The sequence below is a fragment of the Halichoerus grypus genome, chromosome 8 (genome assembly GCF_964656455.1).
Source record: "Halichoerus grypus chromosome 8, mHalGry1.hap1.1, whole genome shotgun sequence".
Classification (NCBI taxonomy): Eukaryota; Metazoa; Chordata; class Mammalia; order Carnivora; family Phocidae; genus Halichoerus; species Halichoerus grypus.
The window spans coordinates 112,802,960-112,826,080 of record NC_135719.1 but is presented as its reverse complement, the minus strand read 5'-3'; the positions used below and the strand labels follow the sequence as shown (position 1 = coordinate 112,826,080).

The 23,121-nt window shown below is 36.8% G+C and overlaps 2 protein-coding genes across 3 annotated transcripts in view; one reads left to right on the top strand and one right to left on the bottom strand.

The window, feature by feature from the left end:
- RTN1 (reticulon 1) overlaps positions 1-23,121 on the top strand; it is a 383,578-nt gene that overhangs the window by 56,835 nt on the left and 303,622 nt on the right. Inside the window, exon 1 of one of the 2 annotated variants that reach the window (XM_078053776.1) lies at positions 13,042-13,167. The exons of the other annotated variant lie outside the window; for it this stretch is intronic. Within the exon in view, the coding sequence (XP_077909902.1) occupies positions 13,162-13,167 (6 nt within the window). The 5' untranslated portion in view covers positions 13,042-13,161. Of the gene's footprint in view, positions 1-13,041; positions 13,168-23,121 lie in introns of those variants that run through there. 2 annotated transcript variants of the gene reach the window in all.
- The window catches only part of LRRC9 (leucine rich repeat containing 9), a 112,848-nt gene that overhangs the window by 26,645 nt on the left and 63,082 nt on the right, over positions 1-23,121 (bottom strand). Inside the window, exons 20-27 of the mRNA XM_078053772.1 lie at positions 21,708-21,842; positions 20,573-20,750; positions 18,157-18,377; positions 16,554-16,676; positions 12,816-12,946; positions 10,371-10,479; positions 9,520-9,659; positions 5,760-5,896 (exon numbers count right to left, since the gene is read on the bottom strand). Coding sequence (XP_077909898.1) covers positions 5,760-5,896; positions 9,520-9,659; positions 10,371-10,479; positions 12,816-12,946; positions 16,554-16,676; positions 18,157-18,377; positions 20,573-20,750; positions 21,708-21,842 — 1,174 coding nt within the window. The remainder of the gene's footprint in view (positions 1-5,759; positions 5,897-9,519; positions 9,660-10,370; positions 10,480-12,815; positions 12,947-16,553; positions 16,677-18,156; positions 18,378-20,572; positions 20,751-21,707; positions 21,843-23,121) is intronic.

Genomic DNA, 23,121 nt, shown 5'->3' with positions numbered 1-23,121 from the left:
ATTATCATTTTTAATAATCAGAAAACTGAGGTCAGGAATTAAGTGACTTGCACAAAGATATAAAAGTGGCAACACCAGGCCTAACGTAGTCCTTTACATCTTAAGCTCAGTGTTGCTTCTACTATACCATACTATATTTCATTGACTATTCATCCTCCTTGTTTATTATGGGCTGAATTATGACCCTCCCCCAAAATTCATATGTTGAAGTCTTAACCCCTAGTACCTCAGAATGTGGCTGTATTTGGGGATAGGGTCTTAAAGAGGTAGCTATGGTTAAATGAGCTTTGGGGTGGGCTCTAATCCAGTATGACTGGTGTCCTTATAAGAAGATATTAGGACACAGATACATGTAGAGGGAAGATCATCTGAAGACACAGAGGCCATCTAATAAACCAAAAAGAGAGGGCCTCAGAACCAACCCTGCTGACATCTTGACCTTGGCCTTCTAGTCTCTAGAACTGTGAGGAAATAAATATGTTGTTTGAGCCATCCAGCTTGTGGTGTTTTGTTATGGCAGCCCTAGCAAACTAATATATGATTGAATGTGCATCCTGTGATCTTGAAATTCGTCTCCTTGAAACGTAACATATTTCATCAAATTTAAGACTAAAACAATTGTTAAGATATGTCAGTATTTTATGTATACTAAGAAAGGAAAAAAATTGGTTAGGTAAACTATGACATGCTATCAATTAATACATGCCAGATTTCAGATATGTTAAAAAAATAAGCGGGTATCTCAAAATTGGTGAACTATGGTAAATTTACCTTTTTTTGTTCTATTCTTATGGAGAAGTTTAAACATCACAACCTTCAATAAAATTGCTCACAGAAATAAATCACAGACTTTGAAACTTTACCAGAGCCTTGCTTGTTAATGAAAAAAGTTTTTTCAAGTCAGATTGAGAAAAGTGTCTCAGTTGTGTTAATATATTAACTTTCATGAAATTATGTCTTTAGACTATTGCTTTTTATATTTTGAAGCCAGTGGTATAAAAATTATACATAATAGTTTCAAGTGCTGAATGTCTGCCATAGCATATTTTTTGCCACTACTCATTTTAGAATGTTCATTAAACATGTTTAAGAAAGAAAACTCCAAAGCAACTATGCTGAATGTGATTTCAGGAATGTTAGATTTCTTTCTTTCTTTTTTTTAAGATTTTATTTATTTATCTGACAGAGAGAGAAAGAGAGAGAGCACACTAGCAGGGGGAGCAGGAGAGGGAGAAGCAGGCTCCCCACTGAGCAGGGAGCCCCGTGTGGGGCTTGATCCCAGGACCCTGGGATCATGACCAGAGCCCAAGGCAGACGCTTAACTGACTGAGCCACCCAGGCACCCCTACATTTCTTTAACTAGGAGCATTTACCATTGTTTGAAAAACACCCACTTAAGACTTAACAGTTAAATTTTAGATAGATTTGACCTCTAATCCTTAAGATTCTAACTTGCTTCCCTACAGCCTCACTCTGCCCTTCCCCAAAGACTCCACTTTGCCCATCTTCTTGCAAATTTAACACAATAGGTGAAATGTAAGTTCATAAGCTCTCTCTTGTGGACCCTGGCATGGCCTCATCTTATCACTGCTTACATTTGTGTACTCTCCTACAGCTTTTGCTCTCTGGCCCTTTTAGATTGATCTCAGAATTATTTCCTCCTGTTTGGTCTTTAACCTAACTCACCTCTTTATAAACCTCCAAATATATTCATAACCTCACTAGCCACCTTCTGACTTCTTACCTTCTTTTTAGGGACAAGCTCCTTGAGTATGTAGCCTCTATCTGGTGCCTTTACTGCCTAACCAACCACTTCTCTCTACATTGTTTTCACTTTGAGTTTTGCTCTTCCCACATTTCCAAATCTGATCCTCTGACAGTTGCCAGCGATCTTCTTTTTGTTGAATCCAGTTTTCTTTAAAAAAATTCAACATTTTTTTTAAAGGTCTCATTCTTTCCATTATTTGACTTTGAGGCCATTCCTCCTTTCTTTTTCTGACATTTAGAGTCTGCATTTCTTGGTTTTCTTTCAAAATTTCTTGTATGACTGCTTTGCTGGTTCTTTTTTCTCCAGCCTTCTTAATGCTGGGTCAGGGGCATAATGGGATGTATGTATGGGGGTATGTCTCCACACCTCTTTTGGCCTTTCATTCTTTGTCTATGCTTATTTTCTAAGTAAGCACATACACTTACTGTCACCTCCTTTGGCATAATTCCAAAATACACATTTCTAGTACTAACCTTTGGTCTATTACTACCACTTGAAAAAGTTTCCATTTTTACATCTCAAAATTGTCACAACACAAACTGACCATTCCCTATTGCAAATTAGCAACCTTTCCCAATGACTTTATCTAGCTTTAGTACCTCCTTTTGCCCAATCTCCTAGTGAAATAATGAAAACATCTTGAACTATTTTTCTTCTACTTATCTAATTAGTCACTAAGTCCTAATATTTCCTTCTTTTTTTTTAAGATTTTTTATTTATTCATTTGAGAGAGATAGAGAGAGCATGAGCAGGGAGAGAGGCAGAGGGAGAGGGAGAAGCAGGCTCCCCGCCGAGCCAGGAGCCCGATGTGGGGCTCGATCCCAGGACCCCAGGATCATGACCTGAGCCGAAGGCAGACGCTTAACCATCTGAGCCACCCAGGCGCCCCTCCTTCTTTTAAAATGCATTTTGGAGTCACCTTTTACTCACCCTTCCCACTGACACCATTCTAGCCCAGACCCTTTTTATGTCATTTGTGTTGGATAGAAAATGGACCCCAAATAGCCAGAGGAATGTTGAAAAGCAAAGCAAAGCTGGTGGCATCACAATTCCGGACTTCAAGCTCTTTTTACAAAGCTGTCACCATCAAGACAGTATGGTACTGGCACAAAAACAGACACATAGATCAATGGAACAGAACAGAGAGCCGAGAAATGGATCCTCAACTCTATGGTCAACTAATCTTTGACAAAGTAGGAAAGAATGTCCAATGGAAAAAAGACAGTCTCTTCAACAAATGGTGTTGGGAAAACTGGACAACCACATACAGAAGAATGAAACTGGACCATTTCCTTACACCACACACAAAAATAGACTCAAAATGGGTGAAAGACCTAAATGTGAGACAGGAATCCATCAAAATCCTTGAGGAGAACACAGGCAGCAACCTCTTTAAAAACCTCAGCCACAGCGACTTTCCTAGACACATTGCCAAAGGCAAGGGAAGCAAAGGCAAAAATGAACTACTGGGGCTTCATCAAGATAAAAAGCTTTTGCACAGCAAAGGAAACAGTCAACAAAACCAAAAGACAACCAACAGAATGGGAGAAGATATTTGCAAATGACATATCAGATAAAGGGCTAGTATCCAAAATCTATAAAGAACTTACCAAACTCAACACCCAAAGAACAAATAATCCAATCAAGAATGGGCAGAAGACATGGACAGACACTTCTGCAAAGAAGACATCCAAATGGCCAACAGACACATGAAAAAGTGCTCAACATCACCCGGCACCAGGGAAATCCAAATCAAAACCTCAATGAGATACCACCTCACACCAGTCAGAATGGCTAAAATTAACAAGTCAGGAAACGACAGATGTTGGCAAGGATGCAGAGAAAGGGGAACCCTCCTACACTGTTGGTGGGAATGCAAGCTGGTGCAGCCATTCTGGAAAACAGTATGGAGGTTCCTCAAAAAGTTGAAAATAGAGCTACCCTACGACCCAGCAATTGCACTACTGGGTATTTACCCCAAAGATACAAATGTAGTGATCTGAAGGGGTATGTGCACCCCAATGTTTATAGCAGCAATGTCCACAATAGCCAAACTATGGAAAGAGCCAAGATGTCCATCAACAGATGAATGGATAAAGAAGATGTGGTATATATATATAATGGAATATTATGCAGCCATCAAAAAAACATGAAATCTTGCCATTTGCAACGATGTGGATGGAACTAGAGGGTATTATGCTAAGCGAAATATGTCAGTCAGAGAAAGATAATTATCATATGATCTCACTGATACGAGGAATTTGAGAAACAAGACAGAGGATCATAGGGGAAGGGAGGGAAAAATGAAACAAGATGAAATCACAGAGGGAGACAAACCATAAAAGACTCTTAATCTCAGGAAACAAACTGAGGGTTGCTGGAGTGGAAGGGGGTGGGAGGGATGGGGTGATGGACATTGGGGAGGGTATGTGCTATGGTGAGCGCTGTGAATTGTGTAAGACTGGTGAATCACAGACCTGTACCCCTGAAACAATACATATAATACATTATATGTTAATAAAAAAAATTAAAAAAAAAAGAAAATGCATGTGCTTTGAAGTCAGACAGAGCTGTGTTTGACTCCGCACCACACCATCCACTGGTGTAAACTTAGGCAAATTATTTAACCCTACTGAGATTTAATTTCTTTTTTTTTGTAAAATGCATATAAAATTATTTCCCATGTTGAGTTGCTGTGAAGGTTGAATGAGATAATCCTTGTAGACAAATACCTTGCCTAATGACTCAATAAATGATAGCCATAATTGTCAGTCAACTGCCTCTTTCCCTGCATGAGACTGCTCCATTCTGATTTGCCACGCTAGCCATGGCAAGAGAACACACTCCCCTTTTACGTTATTAGATTTAAATAGACTTTCCAGGATTAGGTTGTCTGCTTTTTTTGTATGTCACTGTATCTTTTCAAAGATCTGGTCATGGTTGTGCTCAATTTCTTGTTCTTTTAAGGCTTAAGTCTCTGTGTTTTTGAGGCAACTGACAGTACCTTTGATAGGCAAAAAGATGCATTAAGTTTTTTTAAAATATGGTCTAGAAAAGCCTGTGTTTCAGAAAAAAGTTATCATACTCATATCAACTATACAAATATCTCCCCATATATCTCAATAATGCATCTTCCAACCTTTCTTCTATGTCATTAAATAATTATTGTTAGGCTAATGTTCCAAACTGTTTTTTCCTCATTCCACTTTTCTAAAGATTTACAACTCCTACCCATTTTCAACTGCAAAATGATCATTCTACATCAAATTGATCATGTTTAGAGGCTTTATAACTCTCTCAGAGAACTGCATACTATGTTTTTATCAGGTTGGTCCCTTTTCAAATGTTGGCCCACAGACACCACAATCATGCTCTTGTGACTCTTCTCCTCCCCACTACTTGCAAAACTATTGGTCGTGCTCAACCTCAATCTAAATTTTATCAGTCATTCAAAAAGTCCTCTATGTGTTTCAATTTCTCTTTTCTCTAAACTTCTGTTGCACTTAAATTAGTAACACATAATTACCCAGAACTAATTCATCTTTCTTTCAGTGTATCTTCACAGGTAGATATTGAACTACTTTAGAGCAAGGATCTCAACTATATATAATTACAATAATATAGTGTTTCTGTATATTTCTTAGTACTTAGCCCAATTTTGGGTTTAATAAGTACTTGTGAATTACCAACTGGTTACTTTCTATTGGTTTTTTAATTGAACATGATGTAAAAGTATATTATGATATAATATCATATATAACCCCAGAACATCGCATTTTCTACGGCTAGAAATACAATATTCTGTAGCCCTAGAATATTGCATTTACATTATTTACATAAATAACCCAAGAAAAACCCTTTTGTGATTACTGAAATATTTTTATCAATCTGTTTTAAGTAAATGTTGATGCTAATATTTGTTTATTAAAACAGTATTATCAAATCAATTTTTAATAATAAAGACTTACACATTGACAGTGCTGCTACTCACCCTGTAGAAAGAGGAATTTTAAATTTCTTAGTCTGTTAAGCTGTAGCTGAATTAAATTACAAATTCCATTGTAGCCCAAATGAAGCACTTCTAAACTGTGCATTATTGGAGGCAGATTTTCACTGCTCATTGTTTCTCTGAAATACATAAGTTTGAGCCCATAAATTTAATTTCAAATGAGCTATATCATAAAAAATCTGGTATTTACTTACTATAAGTTGAAGTTTAAAAAAATTAATTTACTAGTAAATCAGAATTTAACTATAATGTTATCTCTTTGTGTTTAATATAATAATCACTTTTTATTCTTTAAAAATATTTTTATATGATAAAGAACAAAGTACAGAAAGAGTTATTTGAAATGAAAAGCAAGTGCTAGCACAATCAGTCAAAAAAAGAAAAAAGATACATCCACATTGGAAAAGAATAAGTAAAACTGTCTTTATTTTCAGATGACATGATTTTATTTTATTTATTTATTTATTTTAAGATTTTATTTATTTATCTGACAGACAGCGAGAGAGGGAACACAAGCAGGGGGAGTGGGAGAGGGAGAAGCAGGCTTCCCGCTGAGAAGGGAGCCCGATGCGGGGCTCGATCCCATGACCCTGGGATCATGACCTGAGCTGAAGGCAGATGCTTAACGACTGAGCCAGTCAGGCGCCCCCAGATGACATGATTTTATATTTAAAAAATCCTAAGGAATTCACCAAAAAACTATTACTGCACTAATAAATGAGTTCAGCAAGATTAATATACAAAAATTAATTGAATGTCTCCACATCATCAATAAACTAAGAATGAAATTAAGAATTCTACTCACAATAGTATAAAAAAGAACAAAATACTTCAGAAAAATTTAACAAAAGTTGTGTAAAATGTATACACAGAAAACTATAAAACATTGTGGAGATAAATTAATGATTATGTAAGTGGAGAAATATTTTCTGTTCATGGATTAGAAGACTCAATATTACTAAAATAGCAGTTCTCCCCAAACTGATCAATTGATTCAATGCAATCTCCATTAAAAGTCCAGCAGGATTTCCCCCAACCCAAAAAAAAGTTTCTTATTTATAAGAAAATGTAAAGAACTCAGAATATTCAAAACAATATTTATTTATTTTTTTTTATTATGTTAATCACCATACATTACATCATTAGTTTTTGATGCAGTGTTCCATGATTCACTGTTTGTGTATAACACCCAGTGCTCCATTCAGTACATGCCCTCTTTAATACCCATCACCAGGCTAACCCATCTCCCCACCCCCCTCCCCTCTAGAACCCTCAATTTGTTTCTCAGAGTCCATAGTCTCTCATGAAAAAGTTGGGAGGGTTTATAATCTCTGATTTCAAAACTTTTAAGCTGCAGTAATCAAACTAGTCTGGTACTGGCAAAAGGGCAGAGAGATCAATGGTGTATAATAGAGAGTCCAGGAATAAACTTTTACATTTATGGTCAATTGATTTTCAACAAAGATACCAAGACAATTCAATGGGGGAAAGGGAAAGGATGCTGGGACAAATGGATATCCACATGCAAAAAGATGAATGTAGAACTAACATTCTACCTCATAATATACACAAAAATTAACTCAGAATGGATCTTAGTCCTAAATGTAAGAGAAAAAAACATAAAACTTTTTGAATAAAACATGAGAAAATCTTTGTGACATTAGGTTAGGCGAAGAGTTGTTAGGTACAATACCAAAATCACAATCTGTAAGAGAAAAAGTTGATGACACCATTTAAGAAAATGAAAATATAAGTCATTGAGAGAAAATGCTTATAAATTAATGAGATGCCACTTCAAATCCACTGGAATGGTTGTAATAAAAAAGATAAACAATAAGTATTGGTGAGGATGTGGAGAAATTAGAATCCTCATAAACTCTTATTAGTAATGTAAAATGGTACAACCACTTTGGAAAACAGTTTGGTAGTTTCTTAAAAAGTTAAACATGAAATTACCATATGACCCAGAATTTCGCTCCTAAGTTTCTACCCAAGAGAAATGAAAACATAAGTGCTCGCAAATACTTCTACACAAATGTTTATAGCAGCATTATTAATACTAGCTCCAAGGTGGAAGCAATCCAAATGTCCATCAACTGGTGAATGGATAAATGGAATATGGCATATCCATCCAATGGAATACCCAACATATTCAGCAATAGAAAGGAATGAACTACTGACAGATGTTATAACATAGCTAAACCTCAGAAACATTATGCCAAGTGTAAGAAGTCAGATATGAAAGACCATATATTATATGATTCTCTTTATAGGCAATGTCTAGAAAATACAACTCTATGGAAAGTGGATTTGTGGTTTCTCGGAGCTAGAACTGGGAAAGGGAACTGACTGCAAATGGACATGACAGATCTTTTTGGTGTGTGATAGAAATGTTCTAAAAGTGTATTGTGGTAATAGTTGTACAACTATAAATTTGGGAAAAATTATATACCTAAAGTGAGTGAATATGGTATGTAAACTGTACTTCAGTAAAGCTGTTGAAAATATGAATAGTCCCAATATAAAGGATATGTATAAATGAAATATTCATAGCAGCTTTAATCAAACTAGCCTCAAACTGGAAACAACCCAAATGCTCATCAACAATAAGTGGATAAACAATTTGTCACATCATCTATAATGGTATACTATTCAGCAGTAAAATGAAATGAATTACTGACATTTGAAACAACATAGATGATTTGTGTACAACAATGAATCATGGAACACTACATCAAAAACTAATGATGTAATGTATGGTGATTAACATAACATAAAAAAAAAAGAAACAACATAGATGAATCTCAAAAGAATTATGCTAAGTGAAAGAAGCCAGACACAGAAGAGTCCTTACAATCATAAGAAATTCTAGAACAAGGCAAAAAACCCAATAGTGATAGAAAGCAGATCAGTGGTTGTTTCTAGGGGCCAGGGTGTGGGGCAGGGGATTGCAAAAGATGTAAGGTAGGTTTTTGGGATGGGAATAGTTTGTACCTTGACTGTAGTAATGGTTATATGACTGAATACATTTGTCAAAATTCATTAAACTGTACACTTAAATTGGTGAGTTTTCGTATACGTAAATTATACTTCAGTAAATGTGGATGAAAACACAACTCTTCATTGGGATAACTGGAATGAAAATATTCCATGTTGGAGATATGTGTATCTCTTTGTGTTCTACCAGAAATGTGTCCGAAGGTGGGAGGTATGTGATCTTCTTTGTAAAGTATCTTTTCCGTTGGTGCTGGAGCAATAAATGACCGGATAAATAATTTACAAACACAAACAAAACAAATGTTAAAAGAAACCTAAGTCCATGCTACTGGGTAATGAGTTCTTTTGTGGGGTGATGAAAACACTTTAGAATTAGATGGTCATAGTGGTTGGATAACTTTGTGTATATACTAAAATAATCGCCAAATTGTACATACAGGGTGAGATTATGGTATGTGAATTGCATCTTAATTAAAAAAACATTAAACATACAAGATCTTCTCATTTTCTTTTTTTCTTTACAATATGGGTATGAAATGGAGGAAGCAGGGAAAAAGCAATGACAAAGGACTATTTTGAGTACCTTTTTATTTGTGACTTTTTTATTGGCATGTGGCTATTAAATAAGTATTAAAGTGAGAGAAATGTTATGTTACTGCTATCACTAAAGCAGTAGTGATAGCAAAAACCTGCTTTTTAAACTCCCAACCAAATTTTTTATAATTGTGAAAAAAAGAATAGTAACCTGTTTATTTTTGAACTTCCTTGTTGTCCGTAGCCACTTGAAGGCACTTTCTGGTAGAGTAGCTGTCTGTTGGTCAAGTGAGTCTGAGGTTTTACTCTGGGCATGATGGATTCAATATGATTATAATTGAGGCATAAGACCTATGGAAAGAACACCTATTAATTAGACATTTAAATATGAAAACTGCTGTATATATATTTTTGGTTTGAGATTATCAACATCCTAAAAACTATTAAGATGGTATAGATAAAACTTGATCTATACAACATAATTTAATAATATATCAGTGTTAAAAATTACATAAATTTTTATATCCCAAATGGTCTGGACTTGACTTTGAATGTGTTTTTTATAATCTGACTTGCTGGGAAATTATAAGATTTCAAACAAAATAATGGAGACCCTAGAAAGCTGCTCAAAGTTCTCAATCTGCGCTCCTGACTTCTTCAAGCTTGAGATGGTTGAAATAATTCTTTAGTTGGAGAGATCACCATTTCCCCATGTTTAAAAGGCCTTTGTAGATAGCTCAGCCAAAGATATAGGACGGGAGGCAATAAGACTGCTTTGAGAACCTCAGTATCCTCCAATTTCATTCCATACCCACTCACTACAGAGGCACCCTTCCATCCCATCTCCTACTGCAGAGTAAGAGTTACGGCTTACAAGACAATCATATAAAACTGAGGTCAAAATAATTTTGGAAAGTAATACTTTTTCTTGCTTGGTGAAAAAAAACCTTTAGGAATAATTTCTCTTCTTTAGTAATATAAAAATACATTTTAATCCAAAGTAAAGAAGATTACAACTTGCATTGAAAACCTTGAAAGAAAAAAAATCTGTGAATGACTCACCTTCACATTAGGCAGATAGATTAATCCACTGAATGAGGTAAGATTATTGTTTTGTAGATTCACATTACATACATTTCTAAATTGGTCAACTGGAATCAAATCCACAGTTCTGAATTTAGATAAATACAGTCATAATTTTAATAGGAAAATTATGTAGGTGAATCATTCATGTACAATCCCAAAAACATTTTAAAAATAACTCATCTGACAAATGCTATGAAAAAAATTGCCTTAGTGTTAAATGTATGGGTCAAATAATTGGATAAATATATGTTTTTGTTGGACACTTATGTAAGAAAATGACATAGAATTTGATTGCTTTTAAAAATGTCCATTACCACATAAACATAGCACTATCACAAAGGAAACTTTTAAAATAAACATCTCCAATTTCTTTATAAGTTTACATACATGTTCATGAAATTGTAGTGCAGTTGATATAGTAAATCATAAGATTTTTCAGGTTATATGCTGCAGAGGATATATGTGAAACACATTATTTCCGAAATACCAGGAAGACGTTAGGGATGGAAAAGAAAAGGGGAAGAAAGCAGGTGAGGTCTTTGAAAAAAAAAGTGTTCTATGCAATCTCCTGAAAACTTTTATGGCATTCCACCTTGTAAGGATGCTTTGGTAATTAAAAAGAATGCTTGATTCCTAGTCCATAGCTTTACAACTGTTCCACCTTCCTTTGAGCCATGATAGAGAAGAGTATAAAGCTAAATTACCTTGCCTTAACCACTTCTTTAAACAAATCTAAACCCTGTAGTTATGATTATGACATACTTTTATCCATTAATAAGTCATTCATTCAGTATATTTTTATTAGTATTTTCCAAGTACAGACAATGTGTTTGGAAAGGCTACAACAAATATGAAAACATACTGTCTCTGCCCTCATGAAATGGGATCCAGAAAAATTAAAACAAAGAAGGAAAGTGGATATAATAGAGTTAGATGTACTGGCATTTTAGGGAAAGAAACACTGATCTGGGGAAGTCAGGAGTCACTTCACAGTGGACACAGTGGAGAAAGATACTAGAATGAGCCTTGGAGAATTTATAGGCGTTTGTTGGGCAAATTAGAAAGAGTTCCAGGTAGTGGAACAAGTACAAGCAAAGGCAGAAACAGAATCATAGCATCTTGTGATTGAGATTAAGGAACTAGAATATTTTAGAACTTCTGGAGCATAAAGAGTAATGGGCAGTAAAGGTAAGGATTACAAGAGATAAAAATAGGTAATTAAAGAGTCTTCTATGCCATACAAAGAAATTTTACATTTTATTCTGTAGACAGTGGAAAGCCACTGAAAAATGTTGAGAAGGGAAGTGATCTGATAAAACTTGCATCTTAGAAGGCAGTATGGATGGATAATAAATGGATTTGCAGGGAAGGTTATGAAACACAAAAAACCAAAACTATCACCAAGAGAGTCTCTAAAATAGTTCATTTCCCCAACCTAGGCCAGTGGTAGTGACTGTGGAAAGAAGAGGGGAATTATGAGACAGACTTAATATGGACTCTGTAGAACGTGGTGATCAGTTACAAATGGAGGACAAAGGAGAGAGATGACCCTTAGATTTTTGGCTTGGGCAACAATAGCAGGTGGATGTTGTCTTCTTGATGCTCTCTAAAGAGCAACTGAATATTCAAGTAAAGAGCTCAGGTTTGGACTGAATTTAAAGGGCCAGCATATAAATTAAATATATGGCTAAAGATGTCTGTCTGTGAAGAGTTCAGAATAAGAAAAAGAGAGGAGAGAAAAGAATTTATTTGCCAGGACAGTGAGAAAAATAGCATCAGAGGAATGGTGGCAGTAGCAGCCAGACTGCACTGGGTTAGAGCAATATGATGACATTTTATTTTTTATTTTGTTAAGATTTACTTACTTATTTTAGAGAGAGAGAGCGCAAGCAGGGGAAGGAACAGAGGGGGAGGGAGAAAGAGGGAGAGAAGCAGACTCCCCGCTGAGCATGGAGATGCAGGGCTCGATATCAAGACCCTGAGAATATGATGACATTTTAAATCATAGTGTGTGATAATGTACTTCAAAGAGTGGTGAAGTTAGCATGAGATTTTGAAGTAGGGAAGATGATTTTCTGAATTATTGTTTATATCTGGATAACATGTGTATTAAATTATAAACCTTAGAAAATGATATTACAGGGGCGCCTGGGTGGCTCAGTCGTTAAGCGGCTGCCTTCGGCTCAGGTCATGATCCTGGGGTCCTGGGATCGAGCCCCGCGTCCGACTCCCTGCTCAGCGGAGAGCCTGCTTCTCCCTCTCCCTCTGCCTGCCACTCTGCCTACTTGTGCTCTCTTTCTCTCTGTCAAATAAATAAATAAAATCTTTAAAAAAAAAAAAAAAAAAAAAAAAAAAAAAAAAAGAAAATGATATTACATATTTAACTATAGTATCAAAAAGCATATAATAAAATGATTGTACCTGATGGATGATGAAGTCCAATTTAGTTCTTGCATTTGGGTGAAGTTTGAATGTCCTTGTCGTTCTGCAATCATGTCAGAAGTAAGTCTGCCACCAAACAAATCTTTTGCACACTCAGTCTCTGGTGGTTCCTATATATAAGGACATTTAGAAAGTGATGTCTTCTCTTGCAGATGACTAAATGACATTAATTCTTTGGTTTTAGGTCAAAATGGAGTGGACTCATTTCTCCCTATTCCTCCTACTAAGTACAGCCTAAATTCTTACACATTATATATAAAATAAACGTAAAGGAGACTGAAAGGTGCAGAGAAGAAGACCAGCTAGGGACCTTGGGACCTGAGGAATGGTGGTGAGTTCCCTGGTATATTATTGTGATTTATAATAAAAATATATTTAGACTTTATCCACTGTTCATGGCCTTGTCATATGGTTAGGCAGGAGAGCAAGGAAAACCTGGCCTATTGAAGGGATGGGCAGATATCCCTGTATGCTCACTTAAGGTGGCCACCTGGGTTTATGAAATAGGTGGACACTGGGGGCTCTACAGCAATGCAGAGATGGTCTGAATGTAGACATATTTGTCTTGCACCCTCTGAGGCACAAAATGCAATAAGTACTGTTCTGTCTGCCAGCAAAAGAGACCGAGACTGCAGATGACAATGTGGCAGATTTCCCTGGAGGGAAGGCCTTGAACATAGCTGGCAGAACTGATTCTGGTAGCCCTAAGGAGCTACAAAAGGGTCTTGACCGAAATAGATACTGACTCTGTACTGGATTTTGCTTACCCAGTGGTAAATGTAAATGCTCAGAGTGCTATAAAAGAACAGGGACAGAAGATATCATGCCAATTTAGACAGCTGACTGTTCTTTTTTCAGACAAAGGAACACACTTGACGGCCCATAAGTTCTGACAATGGGCATTAAGATATCCTCCGTAAGAGTAATAGCTTGATAGAGAATTGGAATGGGCAGTTAAAACATTGGTTGTCTCAAATAGGAAGATAAAAGCATGATAAAAGCCTTCATGAGAATGCTCACACAGTGTAAACATGAGTGGGGCTAAAGAAATGTCCATAGATTTCTCTGTTTTTCTGCTGGCTGTGGGGAAAATGCTGGTATGACTATGCGATTCTTGGTAAGGGAAGATGATGCTCATATACCACTATCCTTTTTGTTCTTCCCCACATCACCTCAACTTTTGTTTCCTACCTGATCATAGGACCATGGCTACAACTATAAGTGCTGGAAACAGGGATGATTCCTAAGCAAGAAACTATAACTATGTTTTTAAACCTTATGTCAGAATTCCTAAGTGCCTAATGGGGATGGGTTCTACCTTCACCCCATCTGACAAAATTGGGTTTAACAGTGAATGTAGCTATATTGTCTGGGGGCAAAAACAGCCCACTGCTAGTCCTGCACCTGTATAATCTCACCTTACCTGAATGGGAGTGGACTGAGAGTGAGGTACTTGCTAAACTAGTATTGCTGTCTACAGTCTAGACCAGCACAGTGACCCAGCCTATTGTCCCTTCCAAAGGTGGAAAAGTTTGGGTATAAATGGAAAGAAGAAGAAATGTGGGTAAAGGAATTAATAAATAGGTTATATAGTGAGGGAAATACAATGTTACATTAACAGTTCAAAAGAGGCTTAGAGCAAGAGTTGCTATCAATTGATGAATGGATAAAGAAGATGTGGTATATATATACAATGGAATATTGCTCAGCCATAAAAAAGAATGAAATCTTGCCATTTGCAATGACATGGATGGAGCTAGAGTGTATCACACTAAGCGAAATAAGTCAGTCAGAGAAAGACAAATACCATATGATTTCACTCATAAGTGGAATTTAAGAAACAAAACAGATGAACATAGGGGAAGAAAAGAAAAAAAAGAGAGGGAGGTTGCTCCAGAGCCATAAAGATGAAAACAGTGTCTTGTTATTCTGAACAAGCTTCTTTCAACCACACTTAGTTTATGTTAAAAGGTGACTTTTAGAAAGTCCCTAAGGATGGGGGCTGTTTGCCAGGGGAGCCAACCATGATTAGAGGGTTGGAACTTTCAGTCCCACTCTGTGATCTCTGGAGAAGGGAGACGGGCTAGAGGATGAATTAGTCACCACTGGCCCCTGATTTAATCAGCCATACCTACATAGTGGAGTCTCCATAAAAACCCAAAAGGAGGGGCTTCACAGAGCTTCAGGTTGGTGACCACGTGGAGGTGCTTGGAAAAGTGCTTTGCTCAGAGAGAGCATGGAATCTCGGGGCCCCCTCCTGTATACCTTGCCCTATGCCTCTCTTCTATCTGGTTGTTTCTGAGTTTTATATCCTTTTATAATAAATCAGTAATCTAGTAAGCAAATGTTTTCCTGAGTTCTGTGAGCTGCTCTAGCAAATTAATCAAATCCAAGAAGAGGGTCATGGAAACCTCCTTTTTATAGCCGGTTAGTCAGAAGCGTAGGTGCCAACCTGGACTTGTGATTGGTGTCTGAAGTGGGGGCAGGGGCAATAGTTGGGACTGAGCCCTTAGCCTGTGGAATCTGAACCTATCTCCAGATAGATGGTGTCAGAATTCAGCTGAATTCTGGGTCAGAGAATTGCTTATATGTGGAAAACCCGCACATTTGGTGTCAGAAGTGTTGTGATTGCAGTGCAGTGTGAGAGTAAAGGAAACACACAGACACAGGTTTTCCTTTACATCTGGGTTTTCTTTTTGCTTCATATATGTGGGACTTGGTGCTGGAGACACCAGAAACTCAGAAAACAAGAGAAAACAAGAATTCACATAAACACCTGCACTCTATAGTCAAAAGACTAGGAAAGGCGAAGCCTAACAAGCCAGAAAACCTTTAGACAATAATGGGTCTACTCTAACCAAATGCCTTGGAATAAATTGTGGTGCCATCTACACCTGTAAAAGCAGAATGGGAGCAGAGACTTCCCCTCTTGCCCTGGCTGAACAAGGCACCTCTCTATCATTCCCTTGCTGAGTGAGCAGCGTGGACCTTCATCCTCTCCCAGCAGTAATGCACCCCCCGCCCCCACCCACAAGCGTTACTAGAGAATACTTGGGCAGCCTGTTCCACTTCCACCCAGTAATAATGGCGGAGCATGCATGAGGCACTTCTGACTGGGAAGAGGAAACCAGTCAGGATGAGTCCATGGAGGCCTATGGACTGTGAGCTTCTACCCTAGCCTAGCAGGTAAGAAATCACATACCTCCAGGTTGTCAACAGAGGCCAGGTGGGGGAATTCGGACTTCTACCTTCCACCTGACAACAACATCACCTTACTTACAGTGACTAGGGACACTGACATACCATTTTTTTGTTCAAATATATTTTGCCTAAATTTTTCTAGGAAATAGGAAGCTGGTTTTAGGCCCAAGAGAATGGTAGGGCTCCAGAACACTTTTCTATCCTGTCCCAGAAAATTGTACTCTTTAAGTTGTTAGGCACTGAATTTAGTGGGTGCAACTGTAGGCAGCATCTTTCCTTTCCTGCCACCTCAATTTAGACAGGAATTGGCTAAAGGACAAAATTTTAAAACCCAGATCTAAAATGTGTTTGGGAGACCTAGATTTGGGTATCATACTAGTGAGAAGGCAAAGTTCAAAATGATTATGGCCTATGGATATATGAATATGAACTGGACCAAATGCTATGAGTCATTTGGTTGTCTCAAATAGGAAGATAAAAGCATGATAAAAGCCTTCATGAGGCTTCACAGCTTACAATTGAGATTCCATCCAAAGCTTTCAGTTCTGGAAGATGAAATATTACAAACAACCGGTAGTTTTCTTGATTCCATACAATAATATTTCCATACATGTCAAGAATGACCAGGTTGCATAAACCCTGGGTAATAAAAACACATACATTTAAAGATATATCTATATATCTCTATCTATCTCTGTCTCTACCTCTATCTACCTACCTACACACATATGTATACATATATATACATACATATATATATGTAGTAGATATATACTCCAGCAAGTTTTTTTCCCCTTAAGAGTTTAACCATCCTTGAATTTTAATATTTGAATTACTTTATCATTTCATAGTGATTTCAGTGTACATTTAGTGATACACATAGTGATTTAAGTATACATTTTATTGCAGGAGTTATCCTTGCAGACCAGTAAGTTCTAATTTTGTACACTATTTCAGTGGTATGTGTTAAATGATCAGAATCTCTTTTAGGATGCTGCTGCTAAATGTATTGCTATCAGTAGTAAAGACATGGAGGGAACTTTGCTAAGTTTAAAACCATATGCTTTGTTTATGGAATACTGTCCTGTTAAGTAGTATGCATGTGTGTATATAGATGTAACAAGAATGAAAAACACTGCCTTCCGATGAGGGATAAAACTGATGTGCTCCTATCTTCTGAGAGAGTGGCAGAATTCATCTTAAGGGAAAATGTGCTTTCTTATTAGGACATTTTGATGTGCCTTTGTTGTGCAGGAAGAGCCCAGAGGAGAGGTGGATGGGAGAGGTTAAGACAAGCGGGAGTAACACTGCTCTGCATCATGATGTAAAATGGTTTATTTTGTTGCTGCTATCATTGATTAGGTTGCCTGTGCAGCTTTAGAAGAAGTAGTTATATTGAGGGAGTAGGAAGGGGAAGACTGAACGCAAGGAAAGATAGGAAACGGGCGTAAGTTTTTGGTAGGAGGTAAAATCCTAGCGATATGGTATCAGCAAAAGAAAGAGGTCATCATGAGAGTCCCAGTGGTAGGGAATGGCCACTGAACTTTAGAAACAGTGAAGTCACACAATGCATTTGAAGTGAATTCCTATTCTGTGCTGTAGTAAACCTCCATTTTATTCAAGTCTTCAGAAAAGCCTATTATACAGTAGGCTTGACGTAGACGTTTCATTGGGAGAATTAAAGAGGACAAAGCTAGGCAAAGTTGGCCAGAATGTGTTGGAGTCACCAGTAAGAACCAGTAAGTGAGAGATAAAAGTTCCTCTGAGAAGAGGAAATGTTAAAGACTCTTACTCCCCAACCAGATTGGGGGATCCTTGGAAATACTGAGGAAGGCACTGGTTAGTGGGGCTTGAATATTTTATTTGTACTTAAAAAAAAAAAAAATTGCCCTAGTAGGTTGTCAACTTGGGGACATTATGGTTACATATACATATGTTTTTATGTATGCATAAATTGAATGCAAGTACATTTTAGTAAACCTTGTTATTCTTGACTTTTATTTTGTTTATATTTTTCTATATTTTCCAAATCCTATACATTGAACATGCACTATTTTCATAATATAAAGAAACAATACATATTTTAAAGAACAAAAACATTACCACCCTAGATAGTCACCTTTAAATTGTAGATCTCCTGATTGACAGCAATATAGTTATTGCTTATGTATAATTCAATCAGAGTAACAGCTTTTAGTAGACCACTCAATGAAGTGATTCTGTTGTTCTCCAGAGAAAGGGAGTGAAGATGAAGCAAGTTATCAAACGTATGTTTTTCCAAACCAGTAAGAAGATTATTATTTATGCTGAGGCGGGTTAATTTAGTCAGCTTGGAAATGCCTAGAAAAATAAGTAAATTCAAGAAAAGATTCAGATAGCACTGAAAAGTTAATTTAAAAAAAACAACTGGCTGTTTTACTCTTTACAGACTCTGCAGTATTAACTATCATTGTTTTAGCTTTTGTTTAAGAAGGATATAATGTGTATAAAGTCCCAGCTAATATATTAAATTCCAGTTTTAGATTTCTAAGTAGACTCAATCTTCTTAGGTGTTAAGGGAAGGTATTATGTAGGAAATATTGAGTTTTGCTTTCAAATAAACTTCAAATGATATCATTAAGATTTTTACCATCATAGTAACACAAAGCTCAAAAAAATCACCAGCCCCCATTTTAAAACAGTAAAGGTAAGGAACTAGATACAACACTTTGTATTCTTCATTTGTGGCATCATTTGTATTAAAAAGAACCATTTGACCTAATTCTACCTTTGTATGCTTAAAAGTACTTAAAAGACAGAACTTTAGAAAATGTCACCTCTCACCACAATCTAACTCTTAGGTATGCTATGTACTGGAGGTACTTTTTAACTGTAGGTATAGAATGGTATAAATTGAAAGATGAGAACTTTGGAGTCAGAGTTGGTTTCAAATGTATAACTACTAAATTTGGGACCATAAATATGTTATGTAAAATTTTGTAACCTCTGTGCCTCATTTTCCTCATCCACAAAAACGATGTACTGAGGGGAGCCTGGGTGGCTCAACTGGTTGGGCATCTAACTCTTGATCTCAGGTCAGGTCTCGATCTCACGGTTTTAAGTTCATGCCCAACGTTGGGCATGGAGCATACTTAAAAAAAACAAAACAAAAACAGGACATACTGAAATCTGCTCCCAAGGGGTTATGGAATAAAATGGAATGGCATTTGAAAAGCGTCAGTTGTAGCTTTTGGCAAATAATTGGTTCTCAGTACATTTTGTCCTTGCTGGCCTTTCACACCAGCCTTCATCATGACTATGCAATGCTGCAAGTAAATTGATCTAGCAAGTTAGGATAAAACCATCAAGGCAAAAATCCTTAGACGGATTTTAAACCTATCTGTGTCTGGAGAAAAGGAGAGAAATATCTGTTAAACTTTAGTGAGGTAAAACTATCATCTCTGAAAAGTGAGTATAGGAAAAATATAGGTTGGAGTTCCCTTCAATGGGATTATGGACAGGAATAAAAAGGAAACTGGGTTCTCATTTATACATATAAAGGAAAACTAACACCCTATTGTATGGGAATGGAAGACTAGTGATGGTTCTAAAGACATGTCTGAGCTACCCCCAGGTTTACTCAATTGAAATCTACAAAGGAGAGGCCTGTGAATCTGTATATTCACTCAGTGTCCCAAGTGATTCTTATGATCAAGCAAGTTTTAGAAGCAGATTGTTAGGAGCCATCAAAATAAAGTATAACTAATGTTACACATACTGTTTTTTAAAGATATTTAGTACTTGCTTTTGCATATGTGATTTTTTGAAATAGAGTTTTCTAGTTTATGAAAAAGCACACAGACACACACACACACATGCTGAAAAGAATCCAACAATTCAAAAGTGAGTAAAGTATAAATGAAGTCTCTTCCAGTCATGATTTCCAATTCTTACCTTCTCTTCTTGACAAGGACAACCTTGTTAGCAAAATGCACAACCAGAAAAAAAAAAAAAAAAAAAAAAAAAATGCACAACCAGAAATATTCTATACCCAGATAAACCCGACATTAGTAAAGCTGCTTAACAGTACTTTATATGGATCCCTATTGATTTTCAACCTCTAGTGAATAAAGTGTTCATTTTTGTTAAAGTCTTCACATTTCCAAATGTAACCTTAATTCCATATTTTGAAAAATGAACTGGGCTGTTTTCTCTTTTTCAAAAGCACACCTCACTCATTCATTCATTTTTCCCACTCTGTAGATATTAATTACTGCCTAGTTTGTAATGTGCTAGGATTGGTAATAGTGGTAAACATTGGCACAGAAGAGAGAGGGAAGTCAGAAGAGTGGCAAGTTTGCTAGCTTGGGCTCATTACGCATAGCAACCGGTCACAGATCCCATCAGTAGATGTGTAGAACGCTCTGCCCCAAACCTTCTTGGAACTTCTCTAGACATCTTCCTCCTCAGACCCAGAAATTCTGTCCTCAGTGTTATTCATTTTTTGCTCTGTTAATTGGACATTCATATCTTAAGATTTTCAAATTCTCACATACCTTCTATCTTTGAGATACAGTTTCCGTCTAATGTGAGCTCTTCCAAGTTAACACAGGATTCCAAGCCTCCCATTTTAGTGAGATTATTGTTGCTGAATGATGCCCATTTCAAATTTTCTAATTTTTCTAAATTTGTAATTTCAAAGAGATGTTGCCCATCTAAATTTAAAGCAGTTATCTGTAGAATAATTCACATTTTATGTTACTTCCGAATCTTATCAATAAACGCAGTGCTACAAAAAGGCTAATGAAATAATTCAAATGTGGTAAGTGACATCAAAGGAATTCCTTCAGGAACTAAAGACATAGTGAAGCTTACAAAAGAGTAAGATTTGACAAGATTATAACTCCAAGAGGGACTTAAGTGGTTTTATGGACACTGTGCTGGCCAGATTCCCACCAAAGTGAAAGACTTGTCCCAGCTGCTGGGAGTGCTGTTGGCGGAAAGCCTTGGGCTGTCAGCACCTTCTGAGACAGCCTCAGCTGCAGAGAGCTGCCTTGCCCAAGGTCACGCTCCGTCCCAGGCTGGCCCACATCCAGTGATGGAGGGATATAAAGGCCTGCTCATCTCAGTCCAACCTGGGGTAAATTTAAAGAGTCATTCTAATTCCAAAACTCGCTGTGGGGTCAGCCAGAGCTGTCACTGAGCCTGCATCACAGCTACATGTCTGTACATAGCTGGTAATAAAAAAAAATGTATAAGGGTGCTTTGTGCAGCAAAAAGAAGCTGGTGGTGCCCTCTAACCCTTCCCCCTTATCCTTGGCTGAATTCTGACCAGTTCTCCTAGTCCCATGCCAGGATTCTTGATTTCTTTTACATTGCTACCCAAACTTTTGGCTTGATCTCTGGTTCTGAGCTTTCAAGTTTGCTTATTTTGATGTATTATCAAAACCTACCCTTTGGTCTTGCAGTGTACCTTTATCCTAAATCTCCAGTTCTATGGTGACCACCATTAAGGTCTAGTCCCTGTGACATTACCGTTCACAACTTGAGCTCCTTGTTTGATTCTAATTTGGCTCTTCCAGTTTTCTGCCCCTTATCTATCTGTACCCTCTTAATGATACAAAGACCAAAGATGATTAAAATCAATTGAAATTAAGCTTTTATATTAGGTTTAATAGAATTAGCTTTTACCTTCAAGTACCAGTTTCCGCTCAGATGTAAATGTGGTCCTAACTTTGAAATCTGTGTCAGAATTTTGGCAGAAGGCCATATACTAAGTATCCGTGGTCTCTCCTCTTTAGTACCAGAATGCCGTAAGAGAGATAACTAATAAGACAAAAAACACATGATGAATAAAGGAAATGGCATACAGCAGGTCATTTATATATAAAGGTATTGTTTCTTAGATGAGTGGCCCAATGAATAATTTTAAAATATGACATTTTCTTTGCCTTAAAATGTTTTCAATATCTAGATATACTTTATGTATTTTACTTTTTGTCTTAGCAGATATTTAACAATGTACAAAATAAAATTTATAGAACTATGAAAGGATTGCTGTAATACAAACATCAACATAATCCATCCATTAAACAGGTTTCAGAGCTAGAATATTCCTCCTACCTGGAAGCTCCCTGTGTGCCCCCCATCCTAATCCTTTTCCTCTCCTTCCCCTCAGAAACCATCACTCACCTCAGGTGAATCAATCAATGCTCTAAGAAGCAGTCAAATGATCTCAAATTTTCCTTCTACCATTCATTTGCTTTATAGACTTATGTTTGTGCCCATAAATAATATATCATTTAGTCTTACACATATTGGAACCTTGTGTAAATTGAATAATAAGTATGTGTTCTTCTATGAGCTTTTTTGGTCAACATTGTGTTCATGAGATTTATGTATGCAGATTTGGGGTGCTTGGGTGACTCAGTCAAATGTCTGACTCTTGATTTCAGCTCAGGTCTTGATCTCAGGGTCATGAGTTCAAGCCCCACAGTGGGCTCCATGTGTAAATTGAATAGTAAGTACGTGTTCTTCTTTGAGCTTTTTTGCTCAACGTTGTGTTCATGAGATTCATGCATGCTGCTGTATGTAGTGGTAGTTCATTCAGGTGTCACTGCTAGACAGTATTTCCTTAGCAATTCTCCCATCAATGAACACTGGGGCCGATTTCAGTTTTTCACACTGTTGTTATGAATATTCTTGACTCCTGCTGCATACATGCAGGAGTTTCTTTAGAGTATATACAACTTGCTGGGTTATAGGGAAAGTATATATTCAGCTTTCCTAGATAATGCCAAATTATTTTCCAAAGTGGTTATACCAGTTGCCACTTCTACTTCAAATTTTTGCTAAAACTTGATATTGTTAGGCTTTAAAACTTTTGACAACCGGTGACTCTCAGTTGGTAGATTGTGTGGTTTTAATGTTCATTTTTTTGAATACTAGTGCAGTGGAGCATCTTCTCCTGTGATTTGGCTGTTTTGATTTCCTCTCCAGTATCTTTTGCCTATTTTTCTGTTTGATTGGTTGTCTTTTTTTCTGATATGTTCTGTATATATAAATAATATCTTTTGTCAGTTAGATGTGTTGCAAATTTTTTTTC